This window comes from Mesoplodon densirostris, chromosome 1 (assembly GCF_025265405.1).
Source record: "Mesoplodon densirostris isolate mMesDen1 chromosome 1, mMesDen1 primary haplotype, whole genome shotgun sequence".
NCBI classification, from domain to species: Eukaryota; Metazoa; Chordata; class Mammalia; order Artiodactyla; family Ziphiidae; genus Mesoplodon; species Mesoplodon densirostris.
Window position 1 is genome coordinate 28,299,617 of NC_082661.1, and position 17,251 is coordinate 28,316,867.

Genomic DNA, 17,251 nt, shown 5'->3' on the forward strand with positions numbered 1-17,251 from the left:
CTAGGGTCACTTCCGGATGACCCGGAAGAAGTTCTGGACGTTTGCTTGTTCCCACCCCGCAACCCCTCACGCCCTTCGTCTGCTCTCATTGGCTGCTCTGGTAAGTAATTTACTCCTACCCACCCCCGGTGACCCGTCCGGCCTGAAGTTGACCCCATCCGGCACCGAACCTGGGGAGTGGGGAGGAGCCCTCAGGGCAGGATCCAGACAGTCCAGCCCTCGCCTGGCCCCCAGCTGGGAGTCCCGGGCGCGCGCCAGCTGCGTTCGCGGCGGGTGCCTCACACCTGCCAGCGTCTTCTTCACCCCCAGCTGTGAGGCCGAGACTCCCCCAATCCGGGAAGGAGCCCCACACCTGCTGCAGTCGTGCATCTCCCTGCAGCTGCGGGCCTGCGCGCCCCCCGTGCTGAGAGGTCCGAGACCAGGGCAGGTGCAGGGCGTTCCCCCACCCCGCCTCCTAATCTCCATCTGCCATCCCCCTACCCCGGTTTTCCTCTGTGGGTGTGTGATGGGGGTAGAGAAAGATTATATACAGGTCCCCCCCAGTTTCCACTCATTTTGGGAGCCCAAGTCCTTCCTAAAGATGGAGCTCCATTCCTAGCCTGGCATCTCGTTTTGGTAAAGCCTTTTGTAAGTGGGATGCAGCAGGAGCAGACACTGCACACTTAATCTTCAGAGCAACTCCCTGAGGAATGATATCGTTTGGTACCCATCAAAAGTTCCCCCAATAGTTCCACTCTTCCCCTTATTTTCCCCAGTACTCTGACTTTGAAAGTGGTGAGTGTAGAGCTAGGCTAAACCACCCAAGTTCAATTGGGTTTTGGGAGACTCCTGGGAACTTGGCTACTGTCCCCAAGGCCTGGTCAATAGAGACCCCACCTTCATAGTCAAAGGGGTTGGGGGGCCTCAGTTCTGGGTTTCCATATGACAGCTGCCCTGATCAACCCTCCAACAGAAAGGCCAGGCTCCAGCCATACCTCAATGGACCCCAGGGGCATCTTGAAGGCATTTCCCAAGCGGAAGAAAATTCTTGCCAATCCATCATCAAAAGCACTTGCAAAGATTCCCAAGAGGGAAGACGGAGAAGAAGCAGAAGGTGAGTGGGCCCAGCCTCAGAACCCTCATGTGTTTGAGCCTGAGGCTTCTTACATCGTTCATGCCCAGAATCAGATATTGCAGTTGACTCTGCCCACCCAGAGCCTGCAGGTTTGTTTTTACCTGCCTTGTCCTAGGCTTGGTCCCCAGTCTTTGACAGGAGACTTGCTGTTTTATCTTTTACCCCACCCTGAGACCTCCATAAATCAGAAAATACTCCCTGGCCCCTAAGGAAATGACCGGCAGAATCCTTTGCTCTCTAGGAGGTTGCCTGCTGCTGCGGGGAGGGGGTCCTTCTCAGGTCCCCAGACTTATAAGTTATTTTGCAGCCAAATTCACAAATAGATGGCAAAAGCTTACATGGTGGGCTGGGTTGGGGGAGGGGAATCTAATAGACTGTGAGGCTTATAATAGCAAAACATGTGCTTTGTGCCTGATACATAATAAGTGTCTACTAATATGTGTTGAAAGAATAAATGATCAAATGAAGTGATTTACAGGGTAACTACAAGATGCCAGACACTGTTCTAGGTTATATCAGAAAACAGGACGTATCAGAATCCTTGCCCCTTACATCAAGTGATGGCCCATAGGAAATTAACTGTATGCCTGTGGTGGAATCCCCAGAAGGCAGGCTGTCTGGGTGGAGGAAAACGATTGGGGAGAGGGGACTGTGAAGGGTTCATTGGGATCATGTCTGAAAGTATGACAGTAGGTATCTGGATGTCCCCTCCACAGAGTGGCTGAGCTCCGTGCAGGCGCATGTTGTACCCACTGGCATTGGGCGAGCCCGGGCAGAACTCTTTGAGAAGCAGATTGTCCAGCATGGTGGCCAGATATGCCCTGCCCAGGCCCCAGGGGTCACTCACATTGTGGTGGATGAAGGCATGGACTGTGAGCGAGCCCTCCGCCTCCTTAGACTGCCCTGGCTGCCCCCAGGTGCTCAGCTGGTGAAGTCAGCCTGGCTGAGCTCGTGCCTACAGGAGAGAAGGCTGGTGGACACAGCAGGATTCAGCATCTTCATCCCCAAGAGGTAGGCTGGTCCTATAGTCTTTCCTCAGATGTTTTCTTGAGCTATTAAACTCTCATCGTCTTAACTGGACACATTAAAAAACCACCATTTCAGAGTAGAGAAGGATTGGGAACAGAGATAGCGTGAGACTTTGGTGTCTTAACCTCCCATCACCATCCTGCAGGTACCTGGATCAAGCACAGCTCAGCAAAGCAGACCAAGACTCTTCTGCTCGTCCTGGAACTACTGAGGCTCAGCTCAGGACAGCCCTCTCTCCTTCCCCTCCTCCCACCAGACCTGTATCTCCTTCCTGGAGGGCAGAGGAAGTCGCAAGCCTCCAAGCACAGGTGAGGAGCCTCCCAGGCCCCACAGCTCTCTTCTCCTGGGAACTAGATCACAGAAACAGGGAGAGCCTGGTGGTTGTTCAGAATGTCCCAGGCCTCTGAGAGAGGAGGGCTCTCTTTACTGTGAAGCCATTTAACTCTTCTCAACACTCATCACTCCTGCATTTGCCCAGGCCATATCCACCACATATCACTGGGGATCCTAGGGCTGGGCCCTCGGGGAAGCCACATGGAACCCAAATCTGCTGCAGAAGACCCAGCGTCCTTCTTGGGTCTGACTAGGAAACTCAGCCCCCACCTCTGAGGAGCCCTCCTTATGGGGGGCATGAACTTATTGTCTCTTCTCCTTCCCTATGTCAAGCCCGGCTCTGGTGGTGAAACCAGTGATGGGGAAGAGACCCAGGTTAGCGCAGCTGATCTGGAAGCCCTGATCAGTGGCCGCTACCCAACCCCCCTTGAGGGAGATGGTGAGCCTAGCCCAGCCCCTGAGGGCCTGGATAAGTGGGTCTGTGCACAGCCTTCGAGCCAGAAGGCGACCAACTACAACCGCCACATCACAGAGAAGTTGGAAGTGCTGGCCAAAGCCTACAGTGTTCAGGGGGACGAGTGGAGGGCCCTGGGCTATGCCAAGGCCATTAATGCCCTCAAGAGCTTCCACAAGCCTGTCACCTCCTACCAGGTACCTGGGGGTCAGGGGAGGGTATGTGGGGGGCTGGGGGGGTCTTCTCTTTACTGGCCAGAGGTCGGTGGAAGCACCAGTCACAAGTGGGGATCAGGTGGAGTGATTAAGATTCTCTGATGTTTGGGACTTGCACACAAAAAAACAGGGAGATTAATGAAAGCGGCTTGTCAAAATCTTGATAATTATAAAAGCTGGGTGATGGGTACTTGGGGTCCAGTACACTGTTCTCTCTACTTTGGAATTTTTTCCATAATAAAAAGTTTTTTAAAAGTTCAGGCTCTGGGCTTCCCTGATGGCGCAGTGGTTGAACGTCCGCCTGCCGATGCAGGGGACACGGGTTCGTGCCCCGGTCCGGGAAGATCCCACATGCTGCGGAGCGGCTGGGCCCGTGAGTCATGGCCGCTAAGCCTGCACGTCCGGAGCCTGTGCTCCGCAACAGGAGAGGCCCCAACAGTGAGAGGCCCGCGTACTGCAAAAAAAAAAAAAAAAAAAAAAAAAAAAAAGTTCAGGCTCTGAAGGTCAACAGACGAGAGTTTGAATTCTGGTTCCCATCGTTCACTAACTGTAACTTGCCTAAAGTAAGTTACTTAAACCCTCTGAGCATCAGTTTCCTCAAAAGTAAAAAGGGACTAAGAATAGTAACAGACACAGTATTCCCATGAGGACTTAATGAGATGACCCCTGTAATGCAGGACCTGATACAGGGTAAAGCCTCATAAATATTAGCTCCACTGTTATGATGGCAGTGGTGACTAGTATCGTCATTATTGCCTTTCCTCTGCTTCCTGTGCTGATCTCCATCCCCCTGGGAACCAGCAGATAAGTTTCCCAGCCCATTCCATCCAAACTTCTCATCTTCAACTCTGCCCAAGCTTTATACAGCTATCAGTTGCCCACTGGCCGTACTGGCTTTTACTCAGACATCTGCTAAAGGAGTCAGTTTCCTTCCTGCCTCTGCCTCCCCTTCCTCTAGGAGGCCTTCAGTATCTCCGGAATCGGAAAGCGGATGGCTGAAAAGATCGTAGAGATCCTGGAGAGCGGGCATCTGCGGAAGCTGGACCACATCAGTGAAAGCGTGCCTGTCTTAGAGCTCTTCTCCAACATCTGGGGAGCTGGAACCAAGACTGCCCAGATGTGGTACCACCAGGTCACACCCTGTCCCAGCCCCCACTTCAGTTTTACTGTATCTTAGAGCTCCTGTCCCACAGTCCTGTTACGCTGTGCTTTGATGAGAATGAACCCAGACTATAGAGAGACCACTTCTCAAAGGGAGCAGGGCCCATGCAGATCCCTCTCTTGGCTCTCAGAACTGCTCTGTTGCTTGGTATCGTTGAGGCTTAATCTGTGGTGTAGGCAGAGACAAGAAGTATATTTCTCTGTCCCCCAGACCAGCAAGGGCCTTCCTGAGGAGACCAGGCCTCTGGGCTGAGTATCCAGAACAGTGGTTCCCAAACCCAGCCATGCCCAGAATCACCCCCAGATCGATGGAGTCATGAACCAGTGTTTTAGGATTGTGGCAGGGCTGGACTGAGGTGTGTCTTCCACGCCCCCTGCCTTTCCCAAGTCCCACTGATTACAGACCCAACCGCTCCTGGGGTTGGTCCTGCCTCAGGCTTTCCTTGGAGTCTGGGGGTGATGGAAGCCTTGTGTGTGTGTTTATTCACTGCCTCTTCATTGGTCCTGGATCCTCATAGCCTTCCCTTCTGGCTTTTTTTTCAGGGTTTCCGGAGCCTAGAAGACATCCGAAACCAGGCCTCTCTGACTACCCAGCAGGCCATTGGCCTGAAGCATTACGATGACTTCCTGGACCGAATGCCCAGGGAGGAGGCTGCAGAGATTGAGCAGACAGTAAGCAGGTGTCCCAGACCAGTAAGGAGAGCCAGGTCCTACTATAACGTCAGGGCCTGGCTCAAAGCCAAGAACTCCTGATTCCCTCAGCAGGGGAGCCCAGCAGGCAGAGGAAGCTATGGGGGGCCAGAGATTGGGACTAGTGGGGAAAGAGCAATTGGCTTATGTAGGGAAGGGCCGCAACACTAGCTCTCTGCAGTAGGGTTCTCAGTATCGGGCAGAGTTAGCACTGGTTTAGGTGCTAGAATGGTGTTAGGACTGGGTTAATGTTACGGCTAGATTAGAGATGGATTATGGTCAGAACTACTCGAGGATATTGGGATCCGAACTGGGCTATGTTAGGGTGATCAGGGCAGAGGTTCTTAACATTTTTTGATTCACAAACTTCTTTGAGAACCTAATGAAAACCACGGACTCTTTCTCTCCACAATTTTTTTTAAATGTACAAAGTTTTATATCTCCAGAAGTACACACCTTCTGCAGGTCACCTGAGGCTGGTTCAGGGTTTGGGTTAGGGTTGGTGTAGAAGCACAGTGCCAGTAGGACTAGGTTTGGGGTTAGAGGAAAGCTAGATCAAGAGCTGAGCTAATGGGCTTCCCTGGTGGCGCAGTGGTTGAGAGTCCGCCTGCCGATGCAGGGGACACGGGTTCGTGCCCCTATCCCGGAAGATCCCACATGCCGCGGAGCGGCTGGGCCCGCGAGCCATGGCCGCGGAGCCTGTGTGTCCGGGGCCTGTGCTCCGCAGCGGGAGAGGCCACAGCAGTGAGAGGCCCGCGTACAGCAAAAAAAAAAAAAAAAAAAGAGCTGAGCTAAGGTTAGGCCTGAATTAGGAGTAGGGTTTTCTTAGTGTTGGATGCTTTTAGTTAAAATATGTGATTGTCCTGGAAATAAGGTTCGGCCAAGATGAGTGTTTGGTGTAGAGTTGGGTTAGGGATTCAGTTCATATAAAACCTAGATTAGAGGGAGACTAGGGTACATTCGTTCAGTTGGCATTAGGAGTAGGGGCTGATTTGCTCCTACTTTGGTCTATGATTCTGATAGGGTAGGACTCCCTGGAGACTCTGGCCCAGCTTAGTTGAAATTAGCCTCCAGCTCTACTTCCAGCCACAGGACTCTGAGGCTAGTGTGGGAGGGACAGGCAAGCCCCTTTGTCCACCCATCACCAGGCCTTGGTGCTAGTGATGACCTGTCACTCAGCCACGGTATTTGGGCATAGAGAATGCCCCAGCGAGCCTCCAGCCCTGACCCACTGGAACAGAAGTGGCTCCCCACCTGGCCCACTCTCCCCATTTAAGGTCTCCAGACTTAGGAGGTTTTGATGGGATTACTCATCCTAGGCCTCCTCCATCTTCTTGGGAGGCTCAAGAAGGGAATTGAGGGGATTAGCGAAGCCTGCCTGTCAGGAGAATTGAGGTATCCAGGGCCCCAGAAATCTCAGTGTCCTGGGGTGGAAGCGGGCGTGCTTGCGTGCGTGCGTGCGTGCGTGCGTGTGTGTGTGTGTGTGTGTGTGTGTGATATCCGCATATGAAAGACCTCAGTGTTTCTGGGGTGGAGGCTAATGGGCTTATCCCCTCTCAGTGAGGGATGATCCTTCAGCTGACAGTTCCCTCTGTCTCAGCTCCCTCCCCACCGAGCCCCATTCCTCCAAGTAAGGATGTGGGCATTGGCTCAGAAGTGCTTCCCTTTTGCTTTCCCTGCTTGCCTTTGTTACACATGCAGCTGTATTTCTAGGCTCCATCTCCCCCGAGGCCAGGGCCCGGGGTACCCTGCCAGCCACCTGTCAGGCCTCAAGCCCCAACTCACACTCTGCCTTTAGCTCCAAATCCAAAGATACCTGGGGCTGTGGAGACCTGGCTGAGGGCTTCTCGGCACCTGGCCCTTTGTCCTCAGTGGAGTTTCACAGACCTGGGTGCATGGGTTGGAACAGAAGCCCAGAGAAGATATGTCTCTCTGCTTTTGAAGAGCGGTGCCTTCGCTCAGAATCCGAGCACATCTCATCTTCTCATCTCCTCAGGCCACCCCTGGTGATGTGAACACGTTTTCTTCTCTTCTGTCCTAGCCAAGCTGGAGAACTGCCACTCTCCAGGGTGGAGTTCTGCCTCTGTTCCTTGGGGCTCTCTCCCTCAGGCTGGATCATGCATCCAGGGATTGGCTTGGGGCACGAGGGGGCGTGTGGGCTCCTGGGTCAGGGAAGGCCCTTGCGCTGCTGTGGAGATGAATTCCTGGCAGGGCTTGAGGCCCACAGCCCTCACCCCCTTCGCTGTCCTTTCTCAGGTCCGGGAAGCAGCTCAGGCCTTCAACCCTGGGCTGTTGTGCATGGCATGTGGTTCGTACCGACGGGGGAAGGCAACCTGCGGTGATGTGGACGTGCTGGTCACCCACCCGGATGGCCGGTCTCACCAGGGCATCTTCAGCCGCCTCCTGGACAGCCTCCGGCAGCGAGGTATAAGCCCCACCCCTGGGTGAGCAGGGGGGCAGGGGAGGAGTGGCCCCCAGGAGGGAGAACCTCAAAGTGGCAATCTCTAGGCAGGAAGCAGGGGAAGGCTGCTTCATGAAAATTCCACCTCTCTCCTGTGGCCAGAGCCACTTCAGGGAAGAGATGAATCAGCTTCCCCTACCTCCCAAGAGGTGCTCAGTAATAGCTGCAATTTGAGTGCCTCTTCTGATCATTCTGTGCCCCTGTGGAGGACTTGGAGAGGAATTACTATGCATGTTTTACAGAAAAGGACACAGACCTAGAGAGGGCAAGGTCGCCCAGCAAATAAGTAGATGAGCTGGGAATAGAGGACCCAAGGATAATCAGGAGAGGCCCTGGGCTGCCCAGCCCAGGGCCTGGCTCCCTGCCCTCCCAACAGCCCTCCTGTATTGGGCCAGGGTTCCTGACGGATGACTTGGTGAGCCAGGAGGAGAACGGCCAGCAGCAGAAGTACTTGGGTGTATGCCAGCTCCCAGGGCCAGGGCGGCGGCACCGACGACTGGACATCATTGTAGTTCCCTACAGCGAGTTTGCCTGTGCCCTGCTCTACTTTACTGGCTCCGCCCACTTCAACCGCTCCATGCGGGCTCTGGCCAAGACCAAGGGCATGAGCCTGTCGGAGCATGCGCTCAGCACAGCTGTGGTCCGGGACACCCGAGGCCTCAAGTTGGGGCTTGGCCGAGTACTGCCCACCCCCACTGAGAAGGATGTCTTCAGGTTCTTAGGCCTGCCCTACCGAGAACCAGCTGAGCGGGACTGGTGACCCACGGCTGGGGGAGGGGGTGCCAAGCTGGACCGGCTGCCCCTCCTGGCCATTCCTCCAGCCTCAGCTGGCTGAACCTCACTCTTTCAACCAACAGCTCCTCTGGGCCTGATGGAAAAGGCCAGCCTGGCTCCCAGGGCTACCCAGCCGTCTCCCTGACAGGAACAGGGTGCTGCCCCTTCTGCCTCACCATCGCCCATGGGAGAGTTTCGCACATGGCCCCCTGCCCCATTTTAAGCAGGAACTGGTGCCTGGTTTGAGGCCAGCTTCCTGTGCTGAAGGCCCAGGCATCCCCCTTCTCTACCCCAAGGAGGGTCTAGCATGGGATGGGGGCTGCAGGGGAGAGGCGCACAGCTGAGGCCCAACATCACCCAAGACCCTTCAGAGCAGGAGAATGAGCCACTCCACGTGTGCTCCCTCCGCCCACCCCACTTCCTGTGCAGCTGGCTGTGTAGGGAAGGGGCACCCCAGGCGCGATGAGAATAGCATTGGAAGGCCCAGGGACCCAGTAAAGTGCACTTGACATTCAACCTGCCTGGTGTGTCTGTGAGCTGCTGCAGCCTCTGCCTGCCTTTCTTCTCCCGGGTGGGGACGGAGATAGGAGGTGAATGGGAACCCAGAGAGGCCAGTTAACTGTTCTCCAAACAGGCCGGGCCTGAGTCAGCTTCTGAACAACTCAGAAGGGGGCAGGGGTGGACATTAAAAGGGAGAATTCATGGAGTCGGGAATTAGGAACACCTGTCTACCCATCAGCATATCCTGTGGACCCTGCCCTAGAACAGGTTATCTGAGGACATGAACAAAGGTGGCAAGGCTCATTAGGAAGAACTAAATGGTGACCTGTGTGCCACTGATGGGGCTGAGGCAGTCAGGGAAGGCTGCCTGGAGGAGGCGAGGGGCAGCCTGGCAGGAAATAGCCTATTTGAGATGGGTAAGCAGCTCTGTTTGGGGACAACTAAGGAACCTGCTTTAGAGGAGATGCTATGTGCTGGGTGTCGGGAGAAGGCGAGGCTGGTAGAGGACTGAAAGTCAAGCTGAGGGGCTTAGTTTGATAGAGCAGCTAGGAGGGTCCAGCTAGTGGCATCAGGATGGTTTCGTAGACTGGACCTTGCAGGACAGGAAGCCTTTGGTAAGGGGAGAGGAGCACTGGGACGGTCTGGGCACAGCAGAGGCGGGAGAAGGCGGCTGCGTTGGAGGAGCACCAAGGAGCCCGGGCCGCAGAGATGGGCTCCACCTGAGTGTGCTGGCTGTGCGGCAGGGAGGGGGCGGGTGCCGAGTCCTGCATCTGTTGGTAACTTGCAGAGTCCCAGAGCTGGCCTTTGTTGGCCTGGTCTCAGTCAGGAGATCCCAGCAACCTTAGAACGGGCCCCTCAACTCTAGTTCAGAACCTTGAAGTCCAAGCCGTGGGGCCTTGCCTGCATGGGTCATGCCAGGGAAGGAATCAAAAGCCGTGGGAGTCTGGAGGCCCCCTTTCACAGCTCAGTACCAGAGAAGCCACATCAAAGGGCCAGAAGCTTTCGTGAGGGGCGAGCCTCTGCTCGGAGCTTCTACTCCCAGGGAGGCGTGGCTGCCCCGGACCTGGAGTGGAAAAGAGGAGCCGGGACATCTCTGGGCCCCCCAGGTGTTAGGGCTGCTTTCAGCCCCCCTTAGGAGCTCTGCTAGTCTACTCAACTGGGCCCTCCGTGCCCGCCACCATCCCCAGTAAGGGGTGGAGTTGACAGAAGCCCAAAGCCTGGGGTGTCCGTGTCCAAACGTTGCTGCTCCTCTCTTTTCGCTTCCCACTTGAGTGCCCCAGCCTGCTCAGCAGCGTCTCCAGACCCAGAGGAGTAGGGCCTCCAGGGCTAGGAGAAGAGGGAACCAGTGGGTCACAGGATAACTTGGCCAATTAACCCCTTCCTACACACAGGAAGTCTTCAGGACCATAGGGAGGGATAGTGCTGACTTCTGGGTCTGGTACCGAGCCCTGGCCCCCTTTCCTGCCATCTCTTGTGGGAAGGAGGGAAAGGACCACCCCCCACCCAGGAGACTCAGAATTCTGGAGACCACCTTCAAACGGTACAAATTCCTGGTCCCACATCCTGGCAAGGGCAACAGGAAATCATGGGTTAAAAAGGAGAGTGCCCACACCCTCCAGAGAGACCCATCCTGCGGGTGGTGTCCTCTGGGCTGCTCAATGTGGCACAGGAGCCCGGGAGAAGAGCTAGTGGAGGGATTCTGTGTCTTGAGAAGGCTGCCCAGCTTGGCAGAGGGGACAGTCCTCTGAGTCCAAACTAAGCAAAGGGTGTGTTGGGGGGTTCCCCAGCCACTTGAGAGCTGAGCCTGGTTCCTGGGCGGGCTTTCAACCCAGTGCCCCATCCTGCTAAAAGGGAGGCTGAATTTTGAAGCCCTGGTGGGAATCGGCCTCCTATCTAGCAACTGAGCCCCCCAAAACTACCACCCACTCACCACCTGGTCCTAACAAAGAGGAAGGGCCCCACAGGCCTACTTCTTGCCCCTAGCTCAGCTCATCATCACTCCCTGAGCCACAGTGGTCTCTGGCCAGACCACAGGTGTGGTGGGCAGGGTAACAGTCTCCCAAAGATGTCCACAGCCTAATCCCTGGAACCTGTGAATATGTTACCCTACTTGGTAAGAAAGGGACATTGCAGATGTGATTAAAGTTAAGGATTTTGAGATGAGATTAGCCAGTGGGCCCAATCTAATCATGAGTCCTTAAAAGTGGAGAACTTTTCCCGGCTACAATCAGAGAGAGAGGTGACAAAAGAAGGTTAGAGAGATGTGATGTTTCTGCCTTTGAAGACAGAGAAAGGGGACTACCAGCCAAGGAATGTGGGCATCCTCTAGAAACCGGAAGAGGCGAGGAAACAGGTTCTACCCTAGAGCCTCTGTAACAGAACGCAGCCCTGCCAACACCTCAGTTTTATTCCAGGGAGACCTGTGTCAGACTTCTAAACAATAGAACTGTTTAGTAATAACTGCGTTGTTTTAAGCCACTAAGTATATGGAAATTTGTTACTGCAGCGATAGAGGACCAACAGACAGGGTGTGTCTTGTTCTTTCCCTGTACAAAGTGAGCAGAGGGATGGTGGGTGTGAGCAGGCCCTGCTGTGAGGTGGAGGATGTCCCTGGAAGTGCAGTGGGGTGTGGGGAAAGGGAGGGGCCTCCTAATATGGCTGCAGTAGGGGAGGGGCAGGTGGTAGGCAAAGCTGGGAGCCCAGTCCTCATGGACTGGCTGCCCCGTGCTCAGTCTGAGCCTCCCAGTTTCCCCCTGCACTTTGTGCCTAAGGTACAATCCTCTCCAGGCTATGCAGCCCCAGCCCTGCCAACCCGGGAGCCTCATCTTTTCCCAGGGCCTGGATTGATAACATTGGCCCAAGACTTGCACTGAAAGGGGAACGAGACCAGGCCAAACTTTCCTCCTGGCTTCTGGCTGCTCCTGGGGGAGCAGGTGTGGGCACAGGGCCAGGGTTTCCCAGGCCTGGAGTGGGTGCTGCAAGGTGGACAGGCCCAGCCATGTCCTGCCCTCCAGGACCCAAGGGCTGGGAATGGGAAACCCAGGCCCTTTGTCCTGCTTCTCCACAAGAGGGTTATGAGTTCCTGTCCCTTTAAACAGAATGGGATGCTTCTTGCCAGGACTAGGAATGACAGCTTGGAGAAGACATCATTTCCTCTCTTCACTTCCCCAACAGGAAAGACCCCCTTTCCAGGCCCTCCTCACCATCCCAGAGATCAACCTCACATGGCAGCTACAGCTGTTGGGGCACTTGCTGCCACCCATACGCTGCAGACACCAGCTGCACCAGGCCTAGAATGGGCTCAGCCCCCAGACCTTTGGTCCTCTGTCGACTCTGCCCTTCAGTCCGGACACCAGCCAGATAGTTTTCCAGAACGCCTGAGCCACTGGGCAGCCCTGCTTCTGAGCTCTGGAACAGGGGAAACCTCAGGGCTGAAGTCCCCAAACTGGCCTGAGATTCTGGGCCAGGCCTCATCCCCATAGTCTGAACCAGGGGCTCTGCAAGCCTTGGTCCCCCACACTGGAGGTCAGTGCAGAAGCTGAGCCCTAGTGAAATACCTAGAGGGAACACTACTGAAAAATGTCCCAGTGGTGAGGAGAGGACCCAGCAGTGGAGGGACTGTGGGCAGGGCTCTGAGAATGCCATGGGAGGGCAGTACGGGCACCAGGCAGTGGGCCACTGCTCAGAACCTGTCTGACCCTTCGCTCTGCTGGACCCGGGCCTGGCGCTGATGGAGCTGGCCCATGGCCCCAGACATTATGTTCCTCCCGCAGCGAGACTCCCTTAGCCCTGCTGTCCTCACCCACCAGGCTCCGGTTCCCTCAGCTCAGCTGCCACTGTGCCTGTGTCTGACTGCATGGGCATTTGCCTGTGTGCCTAAAGTACATCCCTGGCCCTGTGTTTGTGTGCTGCGGGTTCATGATTTTGCATCTGCACACGTGTGTGGACATCCTGGGTGTGTGTCAGTGTGTCTGCCAATCTAGACCTCGGTGTGCATGCCCCAGGGTCATCAAGGGCTCAGGCAGGGCCTGGGGCTGGAAGGGGAGTCCTTGGAGTCCCCTGTGGTGCTGGGCAGGGACTGCAGAAGGTGGTGGAGGCCCAATGGGCTGCGGACTCTGAGTCCTCGTGTCCTGGAGGCGGCCGCAGGGCCGGCCGCCTGTGTCAGCCTTGAGCGGCCATCAATAGCGTGCGGTTAATTAATTTGATGGGAACAGCAGGGACCGCCGTTTGCATTTAGTGAAGTTCCAGGAACTTCCAACCTCATCTTCATAATTGGCCTCATAAATTGTAAGAAAGAGAGAGATCAGCAAAGCGGGAGGGAGGAGGGGCCGCCCGTCCATCCTTATTTAATTTTATTGCTGAAATTCATCTTTTTAGCCTCATCCGGAATCTGCTCTCCCTGCCGGATTTGCTTAATCATGATAAATTAATATTCATTTCCCCGCCTCCTACCCAGTTCCCGCGCTTGGATGGAGTTGGGGAGGGTCTCCTTCCAGCCTCTCTGCCAGGCCTTGGTGGAAGCCTGGTGGGTGGTGACCCCTGCAGGGGAGCTTGCCTTCAGAACAGAAAGTAGAGCCTGGGAGGGCTGGAGGGGAGCCTGGAAGAGAGGCCTCTGTTACTGTGGGGGGAGCTGGGGTGGGGAATGTGGGGTGATTGACTGGGACTCCCAGATGAGAGACTCCTGAGACCCTTGGCCCCTCCCTGGGCAGGAACAGCCCAGAGGGTCCGGGATGCTAGGATCAACTACCCCTGTCCAGCTAGGTCTGGGTGGGAGGGGTAGGAAGAGGCCGAGAAGGCCCTTTTGGGTACCCAGAGGCTGAGACTGGGGTCAGACAGGATGGATTTGGGAGATGGCTCTAGTTGAGAGGTGGGGGGAGGGGACCTGGTCTTTGCCCCACTTCCCCACCGACAAGGTTTAGGCTATCTTGCCCTGTGCAGATTCCAGGGGGGACCCATTCTAGTCTGTGGGGCCTCACAGGCGCCCATAGTCTCTGGCCAACAGCAGTAGCCATTTCCCTACAGCCCAGCCCAGTCGGGTGGCTGGGCCTCTTACACTAAGCACCTTGGCTGTGCTGTGTGGCTGTACTGCTTTTCTTGTTAAGGCCCATTCGAAGGCCTGCAGGGGGTGTTTCTGGAAGGGTTATGCAGTTCCTCAGCAGTGGGGCCTCTGCAGTCCAAAGGGTCAGATTCTCTGTCTTCTTGCCTCATAATGAGTATGTGAGACCTGGGAGGGATTTAGATTTTATCTACCATGTTACCCCTTTTTTTTTTTTTTTTTTTTTTTGTGGTATGCGGGCCTCTCACTGTTGTGGCCTCCCCCGCTGCGGAGCACAGGCTCCGGACGCGCAGGCTCCGGACGCGCAGGCTCAGCGGCCATGGCTCACGGGCCCAGCCGCTCCGCGGCATATGGGATCCTCCCAGACCGGGGCACGAACCCGTATCCCCTGCATCGGCAGGCGGACTCTCAACCACTTGCGCCACCAGGGAGGCCCAACCCCATTTTACACGTGAGGAAACAGGACCAGAAATGGGAGGTGACTGACTCAATGTCTCACGGACGTCTGGGATCTAGGTCGGGCGGGGGCTGTTTCTACCCCATCTTGAAGGTTGGGTGTGGTGGGCAGGATTCTCTGAAAAACCCCTAGTGACTTTTGCCCTTGTATAACCCCCTCCCTTTTGAGTGTGGGTAGAGCCTTCAACTCTGATGAGGTGTTACTCCTGTGGTTATGTTACCTCATATGGCAAAAGGAAGATTGTCTGGGCGCCTCTGGTCTAATCATGTGAGCCCTTTAAAAGCAGTTTTCTTTGGCTATTAGCAGAAGGGGCAGCAGAGATCTTCAAAGCAGAAGATTCAGCACACCTTTGCTGGCTTTGAAGATGGAAGGGGACTTGTGCAAGGACCAGGGAGCAGCCCCCAGCTGACAGCCAGTAAGGAAATGGGGATCTTAGTCCTACAACCATAAGGAACTGAATTCTGTCAACAGTGAGAATGAGTGTGGAAGCTGATCTTTCCCAGAGCTTCCAGATAAGAGCCCAGCCTGGCCAACACCGTGATTTAGGTCTTGTGGAACCCTAATCAGAGAATTCAGCTGAGCTTGCCTGGACTTCTGGTCTACGGAATTGTGAAATAATGGGTCTTGTTTTTAGGGGCTAAGTTGTGATTTGTTATCACTTTTGTTGTGCAGCAATAGAAACCTAATATGCAGGACTTAGGGGAAGGGTATCTTAGGAGGGTCCTACGATGGGGGAAGGAGATGAAGATGGGAGAGGTCTAAGGCTCTATCCTAATGCTACTCACCCCACCCCAACCAACACCACCATATTCCCACATGGCAACAATTGACTGGAGCTGCTCCCTAGTTGCCAAAGTTCTCATTACTCCCTATTGTTTCACCTGGGACTAAATGCTTGTAAGCATTTAAATTCATGATTCCTGCCAGGTGGAGTCTGGACCCCTGGGTAATGAGGAGTAGCAAGCTCACCTCACAGGAATGGGTCCTTGACAGGAGGAGCCTCTATGGAACTGGCGTAGGCAGAGGCTTCTAGGATGTGGTTAGGGCACGGCTGATAATTTAATGTACTTTCAAACCAGAGTTCCCCTTTCCCCCAAACTAGAGTTTTCAAAAAGTATTTATTCATGGGTCCTGGGTGGGTGCTGGTGGAAGATGTTTTTGATTCCCACTGGAAGGTCCCAGCATCATTGGATTTTGAGGAAGACCAACTGACATTTTGCAAGTTATGGAAAGAGTCTCCACTTAGGAGACCTGGGTTAGCTGCACCATATTTCTGGCTTATTCCAGCAGCATTTATTGATTGACTCTGAGCCTGCCAAGTCTACCCTTAACCCAGCCCTGCACATGGACTATATCATGTAACCTTCCCAACAGCCCTATTATCCCCATTTGGCAGATGAGGAAAGAGAGGCCCAGAGAGATTCATTCACTTGTGTTAAGTCACACAGCATGTGAGAACAGCTGGGTTTCATTCTCAGATCTCTGTGACCCAAGGAAGCCCAGCTGGTTTCCCTGGCTCCCCCTATGGAAGTGGCTCTAGCCCAGATCTAACTGGGCTGTCTGCTAACTTCTCTCCCTTTGCTTCTCCGACAAAGCAAAGAGCCCTCAGCTTTTCAGAGTCTGTGGAGGTTCCTGATGCTAATGTTGAAGGACACAATCCCTGCCCCTGAGAACTGGAGTTTTGAATCAGCAAATGCCCATTTGCCCTGAGATGGGACCCCTTAACCTCCCACCTCCATCAGGGAATTAGTGATGTGGGGTCATTGACTCTCAAACTCCAGCCCTGCTAGAGGCAAGGGTCCTGGATCTGTAGCTCACATCTATCCCTACACATGCCCAGCCTGTCCCCCACAGCTCCTACACATGTCCCTGCACACACTGGACCCCTCCCTCACAGCTCCACACATACTTGACTTGTTCCCACATGGACTCCACACAGGGCTTGCTGGGGGCCTGGCCTGGCCTGAGAGACTCCTCCCCTCAGCTCCAGGTTTCACCTGAGGAATCCTCTCTCAACACCATAACTTTGGACTCTGCTGTACAGGAGAACTTTGGGGCCAGTGTGGCAAGGGCCTCTGGTCAAGCCACCCTCCCTACCTACCGGGCCAGACACCCCAGTGGAAAGGATCACCCCCTGGCCTGTCCCTCTTCCTCCCAAGCTGCCTAATGGGGAGAAAGCCCAGGACCCTTAGGGTCTGGCCCCGGGAGAGAGGCCCCCAGAGGCCATGTCCTTCCTCTCCATGCCAGAGAACAGTCCTGCAGCGCTGAGCAGCCCCAGCTTCCCACCTCATGGGCCAAGGACTGCAGCCCCCACCTCAGAGCTTCTGAACACCAAGGTCCCCCTACCTTGAGGGCCTCCCCGACCCTCCCCCACCAAAGTACCTTTGGAAGTTGCAGGGCCAAGTCCAGGGGGATGCCCTGAAGGAACCCCACCTGCCGCCCTGTGACGTATAGACTCGGACTGCAGATGCCCCTCCATAACGTGGCTCCATGGGCAAGAGAAATGCTCTCTCCACTCCAAGCTTCAAGTTCTGTCTTGCTGGACCTCACTCCCTCCACTCTTCTGGAACAGGCAAACGGGCCTCCCTGGGATCTGGAATGGCAGCGACTGCTCAGAAGCTGGGGATGGCAGGATAGAGGAGTGCTCCAGGGTGCCTCCTGTGAGCGGGGGCGGCACCGCAAATGTGTATCCGGCCGGTGGGCAGGGCCTTGGGGGAGGCCGGGCGCCGCCGCCAGGTGTGTTGGGCTGGAGATGGAGTGAGTACGTAGGCCGACGGGAGCGCTTCTCGGGAGGCGCCAGCAGAGAGCGCGCGAGGACCGGCCAAGAGGTCCGGCGTGCGCGAAGGCCGGGGATGGGGGTGTGGTAGAGAGGACGGCAAGTGCCGGGGAGGAGCCGCCCAGGAGCTTCTCTCCGAGCTCCGGGGTGGGAGCTGGGGCTGGAAGTGTCCGGATTGCGCGGCCCCTTGCTCCTTAGGAGGAGGCGGCCGATGGGGATGTGGCCGGGCG

The 17,251-nt window shown here is 55.5% G+C and overlaps 1 protein-coding gene across 6 annotated transcripts; it reads left to right on the forward strand.

Moving 5' to 3' along the window:
- The first annotated feature begins 57 nt into the window (after positions 1 to 57).
- On the forward strand, positions 58 to 8,736 carry POLL (DNA polymerase lambda). 6 transcript variants are annotated; one of them, XM_060100484.1, is made up of 9 exons: positions 58 to 100; positions 953 to 1,093; positions 1,831 to 2,125; positions 2,289 to 2,451; positions 2,810 to 3,127; positions 4,104 to 4,277; positions 4,850 to 4,978; positions 7,253 to 7,421; positions 7,853 to 8,736. In XM_060100484.1, the coding sequence occupies exons 2-9, from the start codon at positions 979 to 981 to the stop codon at positions 8,215 to 8,217; spliced, it is 1,728 nt and encodes a 575-aa protein (XP_059956467.1). In that variant the 5' UTR covers positions 58 to 100; positions 953 to 978; the 3' UTR covers positions 8,218 to 8,736. The 6 variants fall into 6 exon arrangements, with proteins under 6 accessions (XP_059956467.1, XP_059956477.1, XP_059956481.1 ...); XM_060100494.1 differs by having other exon boundaries at positions 2,810 to 2,851; XM_060100498.1 differs by having other exon boundaries at positions 7,803 to 7,946.
- Positions 8,737 to 17,251: the final 8,515 nt, after the last annotated feature.

What these genes read in the sequence shown, in the direction of transcription:
- POLL (XM_060100484.1), top strand. Translation starts at nt 979, where the DNA reads ATGGACCCCAGGGGCATCTTGAAGGCATTTCCCAAGCGGAAGAAAATT. An exon ending in AGCCTGTCACCTCCTACCAG is followed by an intron (nt 3,128 to 4,103) that starts GTACCTGGGGGT and finishes CCCTTCCTCTAG; the next exon opens with GAGGCCTTCAGTATCTCCGG. An exon ending in CCCAGATGTGGTACCACCAG is followed by an intron (nt 4,278 to 4,849) that starts GTCACACCCTGT and finishes CTTTTTTTTCAG; the next exon opens with GGTTTCCGGAGCCTAGAAGA.